The following is a 17,466-nucleotide window of genomic DNA, read 5'->3' on the forward strand; positions in this document are numbered from 1 at the left end:
CCATTTATGCATTCTGTATTTAAACCATATGGTATTCATTCAGAGCAAATGACAGGAGCTGACGTTTCCATCCAAATGTCTCTTCAAATGTTGCAAAAAATAAAGTGCAATTTAGATGGGTTTTCATCAGCTGCGTTTAAGTGAACAAATGGGATTCCTGAATGTAAAAGATAAAATAAAATGGAAAGAATTTCAAGAATTAATTCATAATGGGACACAACATGGCATAACGTCTCAAGTGAGTGAAACATGCTTTATTTGTTCACAAACTAATATCTTTCATCATTTGTATAAGGGACTCAGTGGTTGAATGAATGAATGAACGGAGGACTTTATTTTGGATAATGCATGACAAACATCCAAGGGCTTATAAAAACATGACATACAATTTAGGGATGCACCGATATGAAAAATTTGGCCGATGCCGATAACCGATATTACCATTGCTGTTATGGCCGATAACTGATATTTACCGATGTCGATATGATCTGTATAAAACCACATTTTTATGATCATCACATTTTGTACATACTGAAAAACACATGTTAACACTGAATTTGAAAAAGTTATGCATTTCTTTATTTGCAAAGCCTTTGGAAAAGCCCATAAATCATAGATTTACTGCATTATTTCATATCAATGTGAAGAATTTGGCTGATAATGATAACCGATATTAACATTGCAACAGCTGACCGATACCGATATGACCGATATGTAAAAAAATGACTAACATCGGCCGATACCGATATGATTGCCGATATATCGTGCATCCCTAATACAATTACATAAAAACATCAGTTAGACAGTACAAATCAATCAAGAATAAAAGGAACAAGAGACATAAACCAACATACCATAATACCGGGAGACTCACATGTTACTCTAATTTGCTCAATAAGTATTTTTTCAGAAGGTTTTTAAAACCATTCAGAGAATTAGCAGACTTAATTTCATTAGGGATCTTATTCCACTCCTTTCCGCCCGTATAGAGAAATGTACTTCTTCCTACTTTGCTCTTCAAATTGGGCAGTTTCAAATCTGCTACACTGGCTCTTGAATTTGAAGGAACCTTCAAATTCAAATCTATGAAATGAGATGGGCTAATGTGCATTCTTGGGCTGAGCCGGGTCAAGCATGACCCTCATTAATTTATTTGGGGCTTTTTGGAGCCTGTCTTTAGATTTATTTTTTATACCACTGTACCAGCATAAGTCATAGTGACACTGAATTAAGGACGTAGCTAACGTCCTCATTGTCTTCTTGTCCAGGAACTTATATATCCTCGCTAAATACTTTGTCTTTGAATGCATTTTCCATGTGACAGAGAGGGCCATGCCTTCACTCACAGTAAGAAGGTCCCGAGTTTGAACCCTGGTTAGTCCCATGTCCTTTCTGTGTGGAGTTTGCATGTTATCGCCATGTACGTGTGGGTTCCCTCTGGGTGCTCCGGCACTGACAATCGAACTGGAGTTGCTCCCTGGCCGCTGCACTGCAGCTGCCCACTGCTCCTAGTTCTAGGAAGGTTCCTACAGTAGTAGAGGATGGGTCAAATGCAAATTTACTTTATTTACTTTACTTAACTATACTGTAAGTTTGGTGCAGCTGTTGGCCAGGGCTCGCATTTGGAAATTTCAATACATTTTAATGATGTGTGTTCATGGAATACCACCATAGAGAGGTCTGAATTTGAAGTAAAAGATGACTTAAATAACTAAAATGACTCCCACGATTTATTTTTTCCATCTCAGAATAGAAGAGTAGAATAAAAAATTGCAATAATTGAGTCAACATTGAGGTACCGTATAAGTATTTGTTAAAATATACTGTAGATCAGTGTTTCCCCTAGAAAATCTTTCAGGCCTGGAGGATTTCGAAACATACCTCGACCGCAATGGTGGGGGCCCTCGCTGGCGAGTGGCGACGCTAAACTTTTAGCTAACCTGTTCGCATCTATGTTCGCAATGGCATCCCAAGTATCATCATACTATTATGGGATGCGATGCGAACAGTTGTATTATGGGATGTGCGTTTCGCAGGCAATGACACGTTGACATGTTTTGGAACAGCATTGTTTTGAATGATGTGGCATCTTCTATTACTGTCAACACCAGTATTGCTGTATTGTAATAATATGCCATAAAGGTTTATTGAAATTTTGGGGAGAGCAGGAGAAAAATAAAATAAAAAACAGTTTTTTCTATTCTTTTTCTGGCCTGGCGGGGGCGCCGTTGGCCTGGCGGGCCCGCCAGGCCTGTAGAATGCTAGGGGAAACACTAGATATAGATACAGATACAGATATCTTTTCTAAGATGCTGACACACATTCAACACTCGTCCATTCCCCCCTCCCTCTCACAGCATGTTGGCACTAGTGACGCCCACTGCCAACAGCGTGGCCCACAGGGTGGCGGCGGCGGCAGCCACGGCGCTGTTAAAGGCCTTGTCGTGGACGTGGCTGATGATGTGCATGGCCCCGCTGTAGGCCTCCTCGCAGGTCGGCTGGATCTGATCTTCGGGAAGCTTGAAGCCATACTGTCCCTTGTCTCTCAGCTCGAAGGTGTAGGCGAAGGGGATCCCTGACAGCCGAGCCCAGTCTCTGGATGAGCCGGAGTTGGCGTCTGCAGAGCCAGAGAGAGAGAGGTTGATATTGTTGTCTGTTTGCGCCGTGTTCTACTGTCCCCCCACGGGAGATTAAATCATGTAGAGGGACTGCGAACAGATCAGGCTGTATCTGTCAAATACTACTACTACTAATAATAATAACTAGTCATTTCAAATGTTGCAATTTTGTTACAATTCATAAGATAAGATAAAAATTGCACTTTATTGATCCACTAGTGGACATTTTCAATTTAATTCATCATTACAAAATTGCTCAGGTGCCTTATCCATGAAAAGGATTACGGAGAATTTCAGAGTAACCAAAGTATAAAAGCATCTGGCAAAATTGAGAACATTTGATCAATATTTGCCAGTTCCTTTCAGGGTTTCTAATTTGCTAAATAAAATATGTATATAAACAGATAATTTAACTTACAGTTACATTTTAATTGGTTCCCATGATCTGCATGCATACTCAAGCAGATGAGGGATTCAAATACATAGTGTCACATTCTTAGAGTTAATGACTTGTAGCTACAATGATGACACAAACTTAAAAATAACCTGTGTAGAAAATCAAGCTTAATGCACGAAGACTTAATTTCCCCATTAAGCTTTAAACAGTCTATTTATTAAAGTTTTCAGATGACTCCGGACCTTGAACCCAATTATCTTACAGTACAGTCTCAGCCTGCAATAATACACCCTATCGCTCCACAGCTGATATACTGTATATTTAATTCAAATGGAAACTGGGTGAAACATCTCTGCATACAAATTACTCGACCAGTTGGGACTTTGACCATTCGTGCGAGATTGTGAGATCATGATCACACAACAAATCCATCTTGCTACGCTCCAATCTACTGGTTTGAATCTGAACCAGGTTCAGAGCAATAGACCCTTTTCACAGGGGCCATTTTCTGTCGAAAAGGCAGGGTAAACACAGGTGCAAGCAAAACACTAATGAGGGTTTCCAACCTCCAATCAACTTCCAATCATGGAGTGCATTCCCTGATGGTTCTGTGAAAACAAACCATCTGGCAGCATCAGGTTAAACGGGATGTCCATACTTACATAATATATCTGGCGAGGTTCCTACAGTGTAGTTCATCCCATGAACCTTACGAATGGCCTCTGCTGCACCCAAACCAACCTCCATCTAAGGCAATTAGCAATAACTGTTGTCATAATCATTGAAATAATTGAGTAATAATCACCATGATATTCATTGTGCCTGCTGTACACTAAGATACCTGATTCCAATTGCTTGAATGCTAATGAATTGTACAAAAATAATAATAATAATAATATATATACTGTATATATTTTTTTTTCATTTTTAAGAAAGAACATGAGGTATTTACACGACATACATGGACTATCATATCCCATATCCCCCACAAAGAACATCAAAACACAACAAGAAAACTGCATAAGATACACAATAATCCAAGAACAAACAAGACTATTGGACAAACAACCAAACAAAAACAATGCATTCAGCTCCTATCCTGATAAGCCTAATGACACTGGGGTAAAAAGTTCTTAAAGTCAAACTCTGTATGTGGTTGCCATATTTTGGGGATGTCTAAGAATCTGCCTTTGCTCTTGTAGTAAATGTTATCCAACGTATGGTAGCTTGAGAGTTCATTCCACCAGTGAACTACAGCTGGGGGATTGGATGCTTTCCAATTTAAAGCTATGCATTTCCTAGCTGCCAACAGGGCAAGATCTATGTATTTACTTTGAATGCATTGTTTTTGTTTGGTTGTTTGTCCAATAGTCTTGTTTGTTCTTGGATTATTGTGTATCTTATGCAGTTTTCTTGTTTTGTTTTGTTGTGTTTTGATGTTCTTTGTGGGGGATATGGGATATGATAGTCCATGTATGTCGTGTAAATACCTCATGTTCTTTCTTAAAAAAAAAAAAAAAAAATGTTTTGTTTTGTTGCTAAAACGACTAGTCGACTACTAAGCACAGTGTCGACTAGTGGTTTTACTAGTCGACTAGTCTGTGAATGCCCTAGTGCAATGCATGTTAATTCCCAGTTCATTTGTATGATGGCAAATGGCTGTATTTGTAGGTCCTGTTCATACCAGCTCCTGGTAGTTGGAGGCGGTGAAGTTGGGGTGTCCGTAGGGAACCAGGAGCAGCTGGCCGTAGGAGTGGATGGTGAGGAAACACAGCATGTCCTCCTTCCGCGAGCCGACGAAGTAAGTCACGGCTTGGGCCTCGGACTCCGAAAGAGGACCGGTGCCACAGTACACCTGCGAGCAGCAGTCAGTCGATACACCTACCGCTGTGAAAACAAGCCAGAGACATAGATGATGTCATGTTGATGTCAATGTGATGGCTGTGTGAGGAAAGTAGTCCTCATATTTTGTACACTCATCAGTTGGTGTGTATGATTTGTCACGCGATTTGTGCAATTGACCATTGAAAGCCCGCAGACTTTCCTGGCTGCACTTTTTTTTAAACTAAATTCATTTAAATACATAAATACATTTTAAAACGGAGACACTTCACACAACTTTAACATTACATATTATACATCAAACCCTTCGGTTACTTCTGCTCTCACTCACAATGTCAAAATATGAGCGATACGATGTATATTTTTTTAGATACCGTATTAACATTTGTTTGACACTTGTGTTTGACTGTTAGCTGTAGGCTAAAAGTTTGACCTACCTAGCAACAGTAACTTTGATTTAGGATGGGTCAATTGCTACACTGTAACAAAGCCATGTGCCCTGAAGTTAAGATTTTAGTCACAAGTTAACCTGCAGTTTTGGAGGTGGAGAATCACAACACTTACTGCCCCAGTTGGCGTTGAAGTTGCGGTTGAGATCTGTGCCATAACAGTCGCAGCCCGCAGGTCCCGGTGACCTGGACTTCCTCCACAGCCGAGTCTAAACAGGTCAGAGTGGTCAGTCGCTCCTGATCAATTAATCCATTTAGCAGTAAATAAAGCAGAGCATTCCATGTTTCTCTACAGTAGCCCACCCTTTAAATGTTTACAATCTCTAATATTGCCTGGCATCGCTTTGGGATATTGCTTGTTGGTATTCATCAGAAAACAAGGTAGCGGTATTTAATAAATCTATAATACTGTATCTGCGGCATACTCAACATCGGAAATGCCATCCATTTCCCCAATGATTGGATTGTAACTCATTTGTCTACTGTGCCTGTATTGGCCTCCATTCTGCCATCTCCTACCCTGTAGATGGGCAGCTTGAGAGCTGGAGAAGCTTGCTACCGGTATTTTTCATTAGCTCTGTTTATTAGGGACATTTCTAATACAGCATGCAGGCTCATATCTTCTCTGAGCAGCCTAGTGCATTGAAAGTAGCAAAAAGGTATGAGCGCTGACCGTGTCGTTCGTCCAGGAGAAGATATATCCGTCCATGTTGAGCACGGGAGTGACGTAGAAGTCCATGTTCTTCATCATCTCGTTTACTTTGGAGTCTGTTTTATACGACTGCAGGATCTGATGTGGAGATGTAAACATTAGGGTTACACCCATAGTTTGGATGACTTATTGCCTTTTATTAAATATGCAATATTATCTTGAGTATCATCCACCACCAACATGATGGAGGCTCGCCCCAGACCATAAAACAACCTGTCAAACCTGCAATACAATTTGATTTTTGACATTTCTTCATTTACAGAGTAACTAAACCCCACCCAAATCTGTGCTGAGGCTGAGGTGAAAAGTAGGGTACTGAACTGGCCTTCTGCTATTGGCTGGTCCTTTAACCTGGTGATAGATTATATAGAGTACTGAATCATTACATACATTACATTACGTAATTTGGCAGACGCCTTTATCCAAAGCGACTTACATTAACACATTTTTGTCAGCAATAGAGCAATCAACTATGCAACACAGTCTATGACAACTACAACCTCTGAGGGAACAGTGGTACAAGTTTAGTCTAGGTTAGTTTTTTTTTTTTTTTTTTTTTTAGAAAGAGAGAGAAAGAAGTTAGATCAAGAAGGGCCCAGATGGAGCCTGGAGCCTGGAGCCTGAATCCTAGTATGTCTCGTGCACTCTCTCTCTCACTCTCTCTCTCTCTCTCTCTCTCTCTCTCTCTCCCCCACCCTCTCTCACCTGTCGGACAAAGTACTGACAGAAGGCAGGGGAGATCCATTCCCTGGCATGGATACCACAGTCCATCCAGATAGCCTTCTTCTTCAATCCAGTGCTGATTCCCACCTGCAAGATAAGAGGGGGACATTATCATTACGATGCACACACACTCACACACATCCACACATTCCAATACTGGCCCATGCTGATTTAGCATAGTATGTCAGATCATTAATTCAATGAATTGTGTGAAAGGTGGATTACCTTGAGCAAACTAATTTCCCTCTTCTCATACGTCTGGCCATAGACCACCCTGGACACCACATCAGGGTGATCTCTTGTCATCTGTTCCATCCAAGTAGTGATCTATAGGGTGGAGCAGCATTACATGTGTGTGTGTGTGGGTTACAGTTGTTTCAGCCTTGGCAGTTATCCGTTTCCTTGATTACCATAGATTACAAAGCAGTAAATGATGAGCCACTGCACCAAATTGGGCACTTATAAAGGCCTTTGTGCTCTATTAGTCCAATGTGAGGATGACATGCAAAGAGCTTCCTCTCTTTGATGGTTATTACCTGTCACTTCAACAACAAAAGTCAAATAATAATTCAAATACCGGTAGTTAATATTGACTTCCTATTTATTTTGTTGCCTGGCAACTTCCCTGTTTAATTTATGTTTCTCTTTTGCCTGCTTCAAAGGCTAAAGGTGTCGGCTAAATTATAGAAAATAAATAACCATTGTGACTTGTGAGTGAAAAATGATTAGTTATTTTTCTATTACAGACTTCTGACATTTCTCATACCTGTAGTTTTCTTCTTTTTGAACAAGTCTAACAGATCTACCTGCGCACCAGCCCATTTCTAATAGCCAAAAGAATCTCCTCAAGGTGTCATACTGTAGGTTGTAGGTTTTGCTGTGCCATCAACCAAAAGAAAACATGTAATAATAAATGGCTCACATATTTCTTGATTAAATGATATCTTTGTGCCCCATAAAGAGTGACGACAAATCAACTACTGTTGGGCTTTCTTACCTCTGCCATGGGGTGATATCTGTAGTAGTCATACTCCGCTCTAACACACACACACACCACACCAAACAAATACATTAGAGTAGTACAGGTTTTATGTACACTACATGTATTTCCTAAATCCATACATTCATGCGTTGCCATAGGAAAACATCTCTTGAAATTAAATGCTGCCTTTCAGGTAACTCTAATTAGAGGTAGTCTTTGTCATTGATGTCTCTACAGTAAAACTCAGGTCTGTAATCTGCAGGCCAATTATGATTAATATCCAGTAGATAATCGAAGTAATTTGCAAATATGGAAGAGTGCATCTTAGTTTCAATATTCAACATTTATTTGGTTCCAAGGTTGAGGGTGAACAGTTGGGGATTTGCGGTAATTGGATCAAAGTACAGATACTTTGAAAAACAGTTAATTAAGTGTTGGATCCCTCACAAACAGGTTTGAGCAGAAAAGGCATTTATATTCTAAGATTATATGCTGATATAATTTTGCTGTCTAATGCTTGTTTAACTATATTTTATGAATTTTGGTTACAGATTGATTAAAAGTAGCCGATAATAATCAGATTATGTTACCAGTAGATTTGATTCATTTATTACAAATTTTAGCATGTGATCAATGCTTTTGTAACACATTAAAGTAACTTTTCCAACAAGTTTGTTTGTTTATTTATACAGCCCCTTATCACAAGCATGTCTCAGAGGACTTGATAGAATTGTCTATTTAGATCTAACTAAACCCAATCAATGAACAAAATTGAACAAATTTAGGCAAGCATACTGTATAGCCAAAAACACAAGAGCAAGAGCAGATTTTGGCAAAGCACACAATCTAGCTATTCTACAGCCGAGCCAACTGCATGATCATTCTGCCATTACTATTTGACACATCTTAGTAACTTTCTGCCCCAACTCACCTTTCCACCGTTGCTGCTCCAACCATTGACAGCATCATGAAAAGGGACAATCCCATAGAGTTCAGCATTGTGGCTTTTTGAAAACGAATTGCTTCTTTGCAGCTACCAAATACACTGACCTCAGTATGACAGCCTTTATAGTAGCCACCTACCTGATAAAGACACACCTTTGCCCCTTGTAGGACATCAGGAGGGGATCTGAACATGCAGCACAACTAGTATAGTACTTTGAATGTGTTGGTCTCTGTAGGCTATACTCTTTGTCTCTGGCTCAAAATATTGTAGCGATGACTATTGGTGCTTTCACAAAATATATACACAGGGAGATTTTTGATCAACAATCATCAGTAATGTGGATATAATAACTAAGTAGGTATTAAGGCAAATAATAGAACAGCTAGAACAGTCTGGTAAGTTCAGAAAATGACCCAGGAAAAGACAACTTATGCCATATCACATTATTACCATATTGTCACTTGTGAGTCTGATGAAGAGCAGCTATCATGTGTATATTTAAGATGGTGCCTTGCATTGTCACTTGAGTCTGATGAAGAGCAGTGGTGCTCAAAACATCACCTTGGTGCAATAAATGAGTGGACATTGGAGCCCTGCACACTGCGAGTTGTTTATGTGTTTATTTAATAAATAGCAAAGGTCCACCATCTTGCACGTCATAAAATCAGATGCTACATGATAGTTTACTCAACTCAAACGCAGGACGGTTTGCTAGTCTTCAAAACAAACTTTATTTTTCTTAGTTGTAATTTTAGAAGTCTCACCAAATGTGAGTTTCATTTATTTTATACAATGTACTGTATAAGCTGATACTTTAGAAAATGGAGGGTAACTTAAGGAATTACATGTGCAGTAGTCCTATGTTATCTGGTATGCAAACAGCTTTTACTGTATGGCCTTCTATCTGTTTCGCGCATCATAATGAATTGTTACTAATAAATAAATACAATTTTGTAATATAGCTCTGGATGTGAACTTGCAGATTTGAATTTGATGGAATTTGATCAGACAATGTATAGGATTTTATAGACCACTTCATAGCTCATTACTTTCGACTGTACTTTGATAGTACGTGATGGCTAAACCTTAGAAAAACTTGATTGGAAGTGTTCACATTGAAGTGAACATTTCTTAATTACAATTTTACTTTATTGGCATATTGGGTAAACCTTGGATCTTCCAGTGTCCTTGAATTCAACTGACTGTTTGGGTTGTAATTATTTGCAGAGTTGGATGATGAAACAAGGCTTTATTGATGTAATCAGTACATTAGGGTTTTTCAAAGTCTGAGACTAAAGGCATGCCCCCCCACCCCCCTTGGCTCAATTGTTGGGAGCCTATGGGGTCAAATAACATAATCATTATCCCATAGGCACTCAACAATTGAGCCAAGATAGCCTGGTATTGCTGTTTGACATACTTCAGGCAACATAAATTGCGTAAAGAAGGTCTCTCTTATAAGGCCAAAATGTTGTCATGACTGGGAAAGTGGAGAGAACAGTAAAAACAGTAAAGAAAAGTAATTCCCCAAAACTACTGTATCTCTGAACTGAATCTGTTTAACCAAATCGCACAGATTTAGGCTATTCTATGTGATTTCCTTTTGATAACTAATTTAATATAACTAATGTAATTTTTCCCCACTTCCATTCACTCGAGCCTCCCCTGGAACTGTTTGGAGCCCCCTTGGGGAGGCCCCAAGGTTTTCCCACTTTACAAACCTCTGTGATTAGTCTATTACATCCCATTTACACCTGGTTTTTAAATGTGACCTGTATCCGGATAAGTTATCTGGATAATGGTCACATTTAAAAACCAGCTGTAAATGTGGTGTAAGAACACAATGTGAGCCAGTCTACCTCCAGATGTGGTCAGGAAGTTCTGATCACATCCATTTAGACCTTACATTAGCGTACATGCGTTTTTCCTTATCCAAATAACATCCAGATAACTTGTCCAGATATAGGTCACATTTAAAAGCCAGGTGTAAATGGGGTGTTAGATAACGATCAATCTGGGAACCCAGAGTCTATTTCGGCACTATTTACATGCCGAAATAGACTCTGGGTTATCAGATTGGATAACGATTGGTTATCTGCCACTTATTGCTTGTTCTATTACAGCAATGTACAAATTCTCATAAGGGAGAAAATGGTTATATAAAATTATTGTTTGAAATGAGCATCCGACTAACCTTTTGTGGAAGGTCTCCCGACTCTGAGCATTATAAAAACATGTTAAACTTGTAAATTCAAATGATACCACAAGCATAAACAATGTCTCATTTCTCAGTGGGACGGAAATGAAGCTGTTCTACCTCAGCTGTCAACAGGCAGGCTGCTTACAGCCTCTCAGCAAACCAATCTAGATTTTTATTTGGAAATAACAAGCTGAAATCACTGTGGCTAATTTAATTTGACTCTAAACTTTTCCAGGAATCTGATTTTCACATCGGGGCTCACTGCATGAGGTTTGGCTGGCAGGATGGTGTGGGCTGTTATTTCAATTATTTCATGAACTGGGTGTAGTTCTATCCTGTATGTCTCTTTTGTGTTGTATAGTAATCACTAATCGAGAGAGTAGCAAAAGGGACATTTACTAGGCTACTACTACTCCCAGGTGGTTCTGCTTTTAGATAGACTTTCGCCCCAGTAAAATCTTTACAAGGAACAACCAACCAGCAGAGGTCAGTAGAATGCTGGATTTAGATGAAACCTGTATTGTAAGACCATCAAAGGCTAAAACAGGTGATGTGTGCAGCAGAGGCAAGAAAGAAGATTAAGTTTGGAAGGAAGCTGACATTGAAGAGCTGATTCATAATGAGTTGAGTGTTTTATCCCAAATTACATTGTATGCATTATGGGAATACATTTTAATCTGAAAGGGGGGTTGGGTCGAATCGCCCATTAAATAAAAGAGCATCCGTGTGTCCAGTCACCCAAGAAGCTAGGTTAGCTTAGCCTGGTAACCAGCCGCAGTGAATGAAGAGTGAGCTGGATACCAGGCAGGCTAAGGTTTGTTAAAAAAAGTAAAACAAAATCTTACAAAAAAGTCATTTTATACAAGGTGTCCCTCTTTTCAGATGGATAGAACAAAAAAGTATTCAGTAATTAAGTCTTGGCAATTTGGCATCATCAGCATTCTCCTTGTGCTAATCCACATCTTGACCTATTGAGATTCAATTATGTGCAACTGGTGGAGCCTTTTCTCTGTTCCGTACCTCCTTGGTCTCTGGCTGTTTTGCTAATACGACTGCAGTACAACGCTTGCATGTTACGGCCCAGCAACAATGTCTTTGCTGACATGCACTATGTCTATTCATGTGCTGCTTATGAGGTATTACAGAGACAAGACCTGTCTCAGCCTTGCCCCTGTGTGTGTGTGTGTGCGTGTGTGTGTATAAGATATTACAGAGACAAGACCTGTCTCAGCCTTGCCCATGTGTGCGTGTGTGTGACTGTGTGTGTGTGTGTGTGCGTGCGTGTGTGTGTGTGTGTGTTCCAAAGAATCAAAGCTCACATCACAGGCTGTTTGTTCATAATGATAGATGAAAGTACTAATGCTTTGAGATGAGAGGCAGGGCCCTCTGTTGCACTCAGACACAACCTTACAACACTTACACACCGTGTGTGTGTGTGTGTGTGTGTGTGTGTGCGCGTGCGAGCACTTCTGCTCTGGAAATTGCTCAGAAACCCCCTTATTGTCAATAGGCCTATACCGGAAGCCATACATCCCCTGAATGCCCTACTGTAGGTCTCTAGTTTATAGGTGTAAAGTTTCATGAGGCTGTGATTATCCTAGAGGTCACAATAGGTCATTTTATACAGTGAGGTCAAGTTTCAAAAAATGGTCTCACTACAATGAAATGGCTGGAGACTAACATCACACATGAATACAATTGGCTCATTTAAATCACTCAGAGTATCAGCTTTCCATTCATACCCAACTCATGCAATTCTAAGACTGTTTACCCCAGTATGCAGAAATATTCAAATATGCCTCCTGTAGAATTGGGGAAAATAACCCATTTATACTGCATGCAAAAAAAAGATAGAACATTTGCATGGTATTAGCATAAAGTGTCTGTGTCTGTAAAGGGGAGACTCATGGGTACCCATAGATCCCATTCTCATTCAAATATCTTGAGGTGAGAGGTCAAGGGACCCTTTTGAAAAAGGCCATGTCCATTTTTCCCTCGCCAAAATTTAGCCTAACTTCGGAGCCCCATTCCCGACAAGCTAGCATGGCATGTTGGTACCAATGGATGCCATATTATGAAACACAGTGACTTGAGACTTGACTTGAGAGTGAGACAATGTTTTTTGGTGCATTAACATGAAGGGAATGTCTACTAATAGTAATGTCAACTAATCAATGCTAATATGTATGCTAATAGATAAAGGAGTGAGGATAATACAGTAGCCTACCTGCTTTGAATTCCTTAGTTTGAGCTCTTCAGTGTTCTAAGCAGACTGGATGGCATCCAGCAGATGATACACTCATCCATAGAGACTTGAGACTTGACTTGGCCTTCAATGACTTGAGACTTGACTTGGAATTGTGACCAAAGTCGTGAGACTTGACTTCAAAGCTGCTTGGACTTGTGTAACCGAGGTGAATCAGCGTTGATTCCTCGTGAGTCCAGTGTGGTAGTGAGTGGATTGGTTAAACACACTCCCCAGTATAAAGGCATGTTAATCAGCTCCGCCAAGGGAGCTAGCTCTCTTGAGCTACTTTACTCCCCAAGCCGAAGGTTGGCGGTTTGTATCCACCCCTGGGCAAGCCCTTAACATGGGTTGCTGCAAGTACCACCAACACAACACTGTTACATTTGTGACCAAAGTCTTGAGAGACTTGGACTTGGACTCTACCTCAAAGACTTGAGATTTGACTTGGACTTGCAAAAAATGACTTGTGTCTGTCTGGCATATTAGTCCCCCGGTCCCATGGTTCCTTGTGGCCAAACTCAAATTTTGACCTTAAAGGGGCCACGTAACCCATAATAGTGAATGAGTGAATGTCTGTATGTAGTCCACAGGGTATGCAATCTGGATTTTGAAAAGAAGGGAGGGACATGGTCCCCCGTCCCTAGTGGACATTTCACCAACATGACTTTAAATCTTCTTTGTGTTTCGCTTGAAAACTCGACAAAATTGGTAGGCTATATTCTTGGGGAGTAGCAGTGAATTTCAGCTTTTGATAGCATTTGAGTCCATTACTATTTAACATTATATTGGAAAATATGGAACAGGTGACAGACTGGACATTTTGTAGTTTAGGACTCTTCACACTTCACTATGATGTTCATTTCAGAGAAATGAATAGAAATTCATAAGGTAATATGAATGAAGCATTTTTGTCTCACTGGAGCAGATATCAGCAGTAGACTTTTCTCAGTGTGGAAGTGCTGACAGTGAGAGTACATGGGGCCAAGGGAGATTGATGCCAAAATCTGGATAGAAATAAAATAGCTGGAATGCTAAACCTGCTAAAAATAATGTATATTTACGCTTACTAGGCATCTCACGCTCTACGCGCACTCGATTCCTAGGCTCGGCATACACAGCTCAGCCACTGCACGGCCTCGCCTCACTGGTGATGTCATAGACATTGTGACATCATTGTTTATGACAGCATCAGTGATGTCACTCAAGCAATTGTGGTTTTTGGTTACACACTCGGGCAAATGTGACATCACTGATGATGTCACAATGTGATGATGTCACAATGTCTATGCACTCTTATGTTTTTTATCTCTACTATTTTTACTATTTCTTTTACATACTGTATTTATTTTGCAGTGCAAAGTATTCTTATCACGTTGACTGATGTAAAATTTATGTTGCACTATTTACTATTTACTATCTATTGTTGCTGCTTTATGGAGGCAATGCCCTCATTTTTTACTTGAACTCGTTCACTCCTAGAGTGTGTGTCTCTGTGTCACCCGATGTCTGATGATGTTGACGTTTTTGTACTACATTATATGTCCACATGCCTGCTGCAAACCAAATTTCCTTCGGGATATCAATAAAGTTGAAGTTGAAGTTGAAGTCTATGACATCATCAGTGACATCACAATTGCCTGAGTGTAACCAAAAACGTGACCAAAAATGTGACCACCAAAACGTGACCAAAATTGCACAACCCACTTACTCCCTTTTATATAAAGGATGTGTATAGGCATGCATGTATTAATTAGGATATTATGACCTGACACGTGTGATTATGCAAAATTAAATTGATAGACTGACCTTGAAGATAGACTGACCTTGAAGTATGATAATTACATTTTAAATCACATCTGTTACAGTGCTCATTCTTTTCTCCATAAGCATATCACATCAGAAACTGGCCAATCGTAAAATTGCATTTGCATCCAAATAAATTTGGGCATGTGGAGTAAATGTTAACTAACTGCAACATGAAATACTCAAATGTAGCCTACGTCTATCCATTTTAGTAGAGCTAGCATTTAGCCCACTATTGGTTTGTGTGTTAGCTTTGTTTTTATTAGCTAATTTGAAACCACTGGGGTAACTTTATTAGCCTAAATAATAATGAATCTGACTTTTAGAGAGTTCAACATAGTCAAATATTGTACACAGATGCTGGACACAGACACTGGAAAGTGTCTGTAGATTATCATACTTCAAAGCCAATAGTCTGCAGGCCTATTTATTTGCACAATCACACACATATTATGTCATGTCATGCTAATACCATTCGCTAATACAGACACACGGAAAGTCTGCTGAATTTTACATTTAAGAAGTAGGCTAAGTAGGCTAGTCAAACTTTAAGGTGTAGCTTATTTAAGGTGGTTTCATGGGGTCTTACCCTTAATAACTCCCTTGGCCCTTACCCTATTTTAAGGGGATTTTGAGTGAAATTGAGGGGTGAAAGCATGTAAATGTAAGGTTATTTAAGGGATTACTGGTGCATAGAGCTACATAAGCTAGAGTTTAACAATAATTTCATGTGTGTGTGTGTGTGTGTGTGTGTGTGTGTGTGTGTGTGTGTGTGTGTGTGTGTGTGTGTGTGTGTGAGTGAGAGAGAGAGAGAGCAAAGTACCCTACACTGCATGAGTGAAGGAAGGGTCTCTCCCCTCAAGACTTGTAGACCTTCACAATGATAAATCAATACTTAGCTCCTCCAACATAGAGGAGGAGAGAGAGAGACGGAGAGGGGGGGGGGGAGAGAGAGAGACGGAGAGGGGGGGGGGGGGGGGGGGAGAGAGACGGAGAGGGGGGGGGGGGGGGGAGAGCGAGAGGAGAGAGTTCAGTCTCTTCACTTGCAGCCGCGCAGCTTCATTCCTCCACACACAGACGGATTTCAGCCGTTCACTTGCGCGCGGTTTCGCCTGAGTCACGACCGTTAACTCAAACTTTCGTCCATCTCTTTATTATGACGGGACCGGCAAGTTTCCCCGTGCGCCTGTAGTTTTCCGTGCAGATTAAATAGCCGAAAAAAGAAAATAAAAAAAAGCTAGTAGGCTAGTATATAGTGCTAACTCCTCATCACCGCAGGGAGTAGGCTATATTATGTCTTTGCAGGCGGTGAATGTGAGTGTGGAGCTGGAGGGTGATGTGCTGGGTTATGTGGACCAGAGGAACCTCAGCCTGGAGACCGGCTGTAACATCAGCTGTAACGGCTCCAGCCCGCCCAGACCAGCCAGAGCCAAAGGTAAGACCGCTCACGACCCGGACTGGCCCGGGGAAGAATTGGCTCTGTTCTGATCTATTGGATTATTAGCCTATTGTATTCTGCTCTATAGGCCTAGTGTTCTGCTGTTGGTAGGGTTGTAGGGTTGGTTGGCACAGTTTTTTGCGCTCTCCCGCCTAGGCTTCTTTCTCTTGCACAATTTATCTTTAGACTATTTTCCAGCTAATCTCAGCTAGTTTAATGTCCACACCGGCTCAAAGGCATGTCGTGCCAACCAGGCTCAACACTCAACACAATAATCTATTTTAGAAAATTAGAAAATTAAATAAGAGTTAACAAAGAAACGTTTTTTTTTATAGGAATTATTATTGCCATTGGTCATTCAAATAAGAATTAATAAGAATTTAACTAAGTAAAAAATTAGTACAACAATTAAGCCTATAGGTCATGTTATTTCTCTCCCTCTCACTTTCTCCCTGTGCTCTCCCCCTCTCTGTTTGTGCATGTGTGTGTAGTCCCTACATGGGGATTAGACCTGTAGAGTGTGTGCCAACCAGCCACAAAATCAGTGTGCCAGCCAACCTCGCTCAGATTGGAACTTCATGATGAAATAAATATATGTTAGCCAGCTACCATCCATCACAGACTTTCAAATCTTATATCAAAATGTATGTGATTCCTGTCTAAAGAAGTAACACATTTCCACCAGTATCTCTACACAATTCAAGAACATTTTGATGTAACATTTTTTTTTCTGTGAGCTTCAAAGGACCAGAAAAAAGCTGTGTGCCAACCAACCCTGTAGTCAACCAATCCCCGGTCCTCCCCTATTATATAATTTTGTTCGGCTGCAATCTATTCTATTTTTTTCTATTCTATTCATTCCAACTCATTCCATTCCTGCCTATCAATTTCCTTCTATTTGCTTCTCTTCTGCCCTTCTGCTCTTTCCTGATCTCTTCTGTAAATCAATAAAGCTGTCTACATGAATCATCCAAGTTGAGGTGTTAAATTGTATTTATCACTCTGCAGGCACCAGGCAACACCTGGTCCAAAAAGATGTGTTGTAAACCAATTAGTGTTCTACCTTGTGGTTTGTGTTTATGACTTGAACTACGAATCCGTTGCTGTC

The 17,466-nt window shown here is 40.2% G+C and overlaps 1 protein-coding gene across 1 annotated transcript; it reads right to left on the reverse strand.

Annotated features, from left to right (window-relative positions):
• Positions 1-2,351: 2,351 nt before the first annotated feature.
• Positions 2,352-8,722, reverse strand: cpo (carboxypeptidase O; the record flags this gene model as incomplete). The annotated part of the gene is made up of 9 exons (XM_083633082.1): positions 2,352-2,617; positions 3,678-3,762; positions 4,700-4,902; positions 5,422-5,515; positions 5,980-6,096; positions 6,724-6,828; positions 6,967-7,068; positions 7,739-7,778; positions 8,655-8,722. The coding sequence occupies 9 exons, from the start codon at positions 8,720-8,722 to the stop codon at positions 2,352-2,354; spliced, it is 1,080 nt and encodes a 359-aa protein (XP_083489208.1).
• Between the last annotated feature and the right edge of the window lie 8,744 nt (positions 8,723-17,466).

This window comes from Poromitra crassiceps (genome assembly GCF_964638095.1).
Source record: "Poromitra crassiceps genome assembly, chromosome: 3".
Classification (NCBI taxonomy): Eukaryota; Metazoa; Chordata; class Actinopteri; order Beryciformes; family Melamphaidae; genus Poromitra; species Poromitra crassiceps.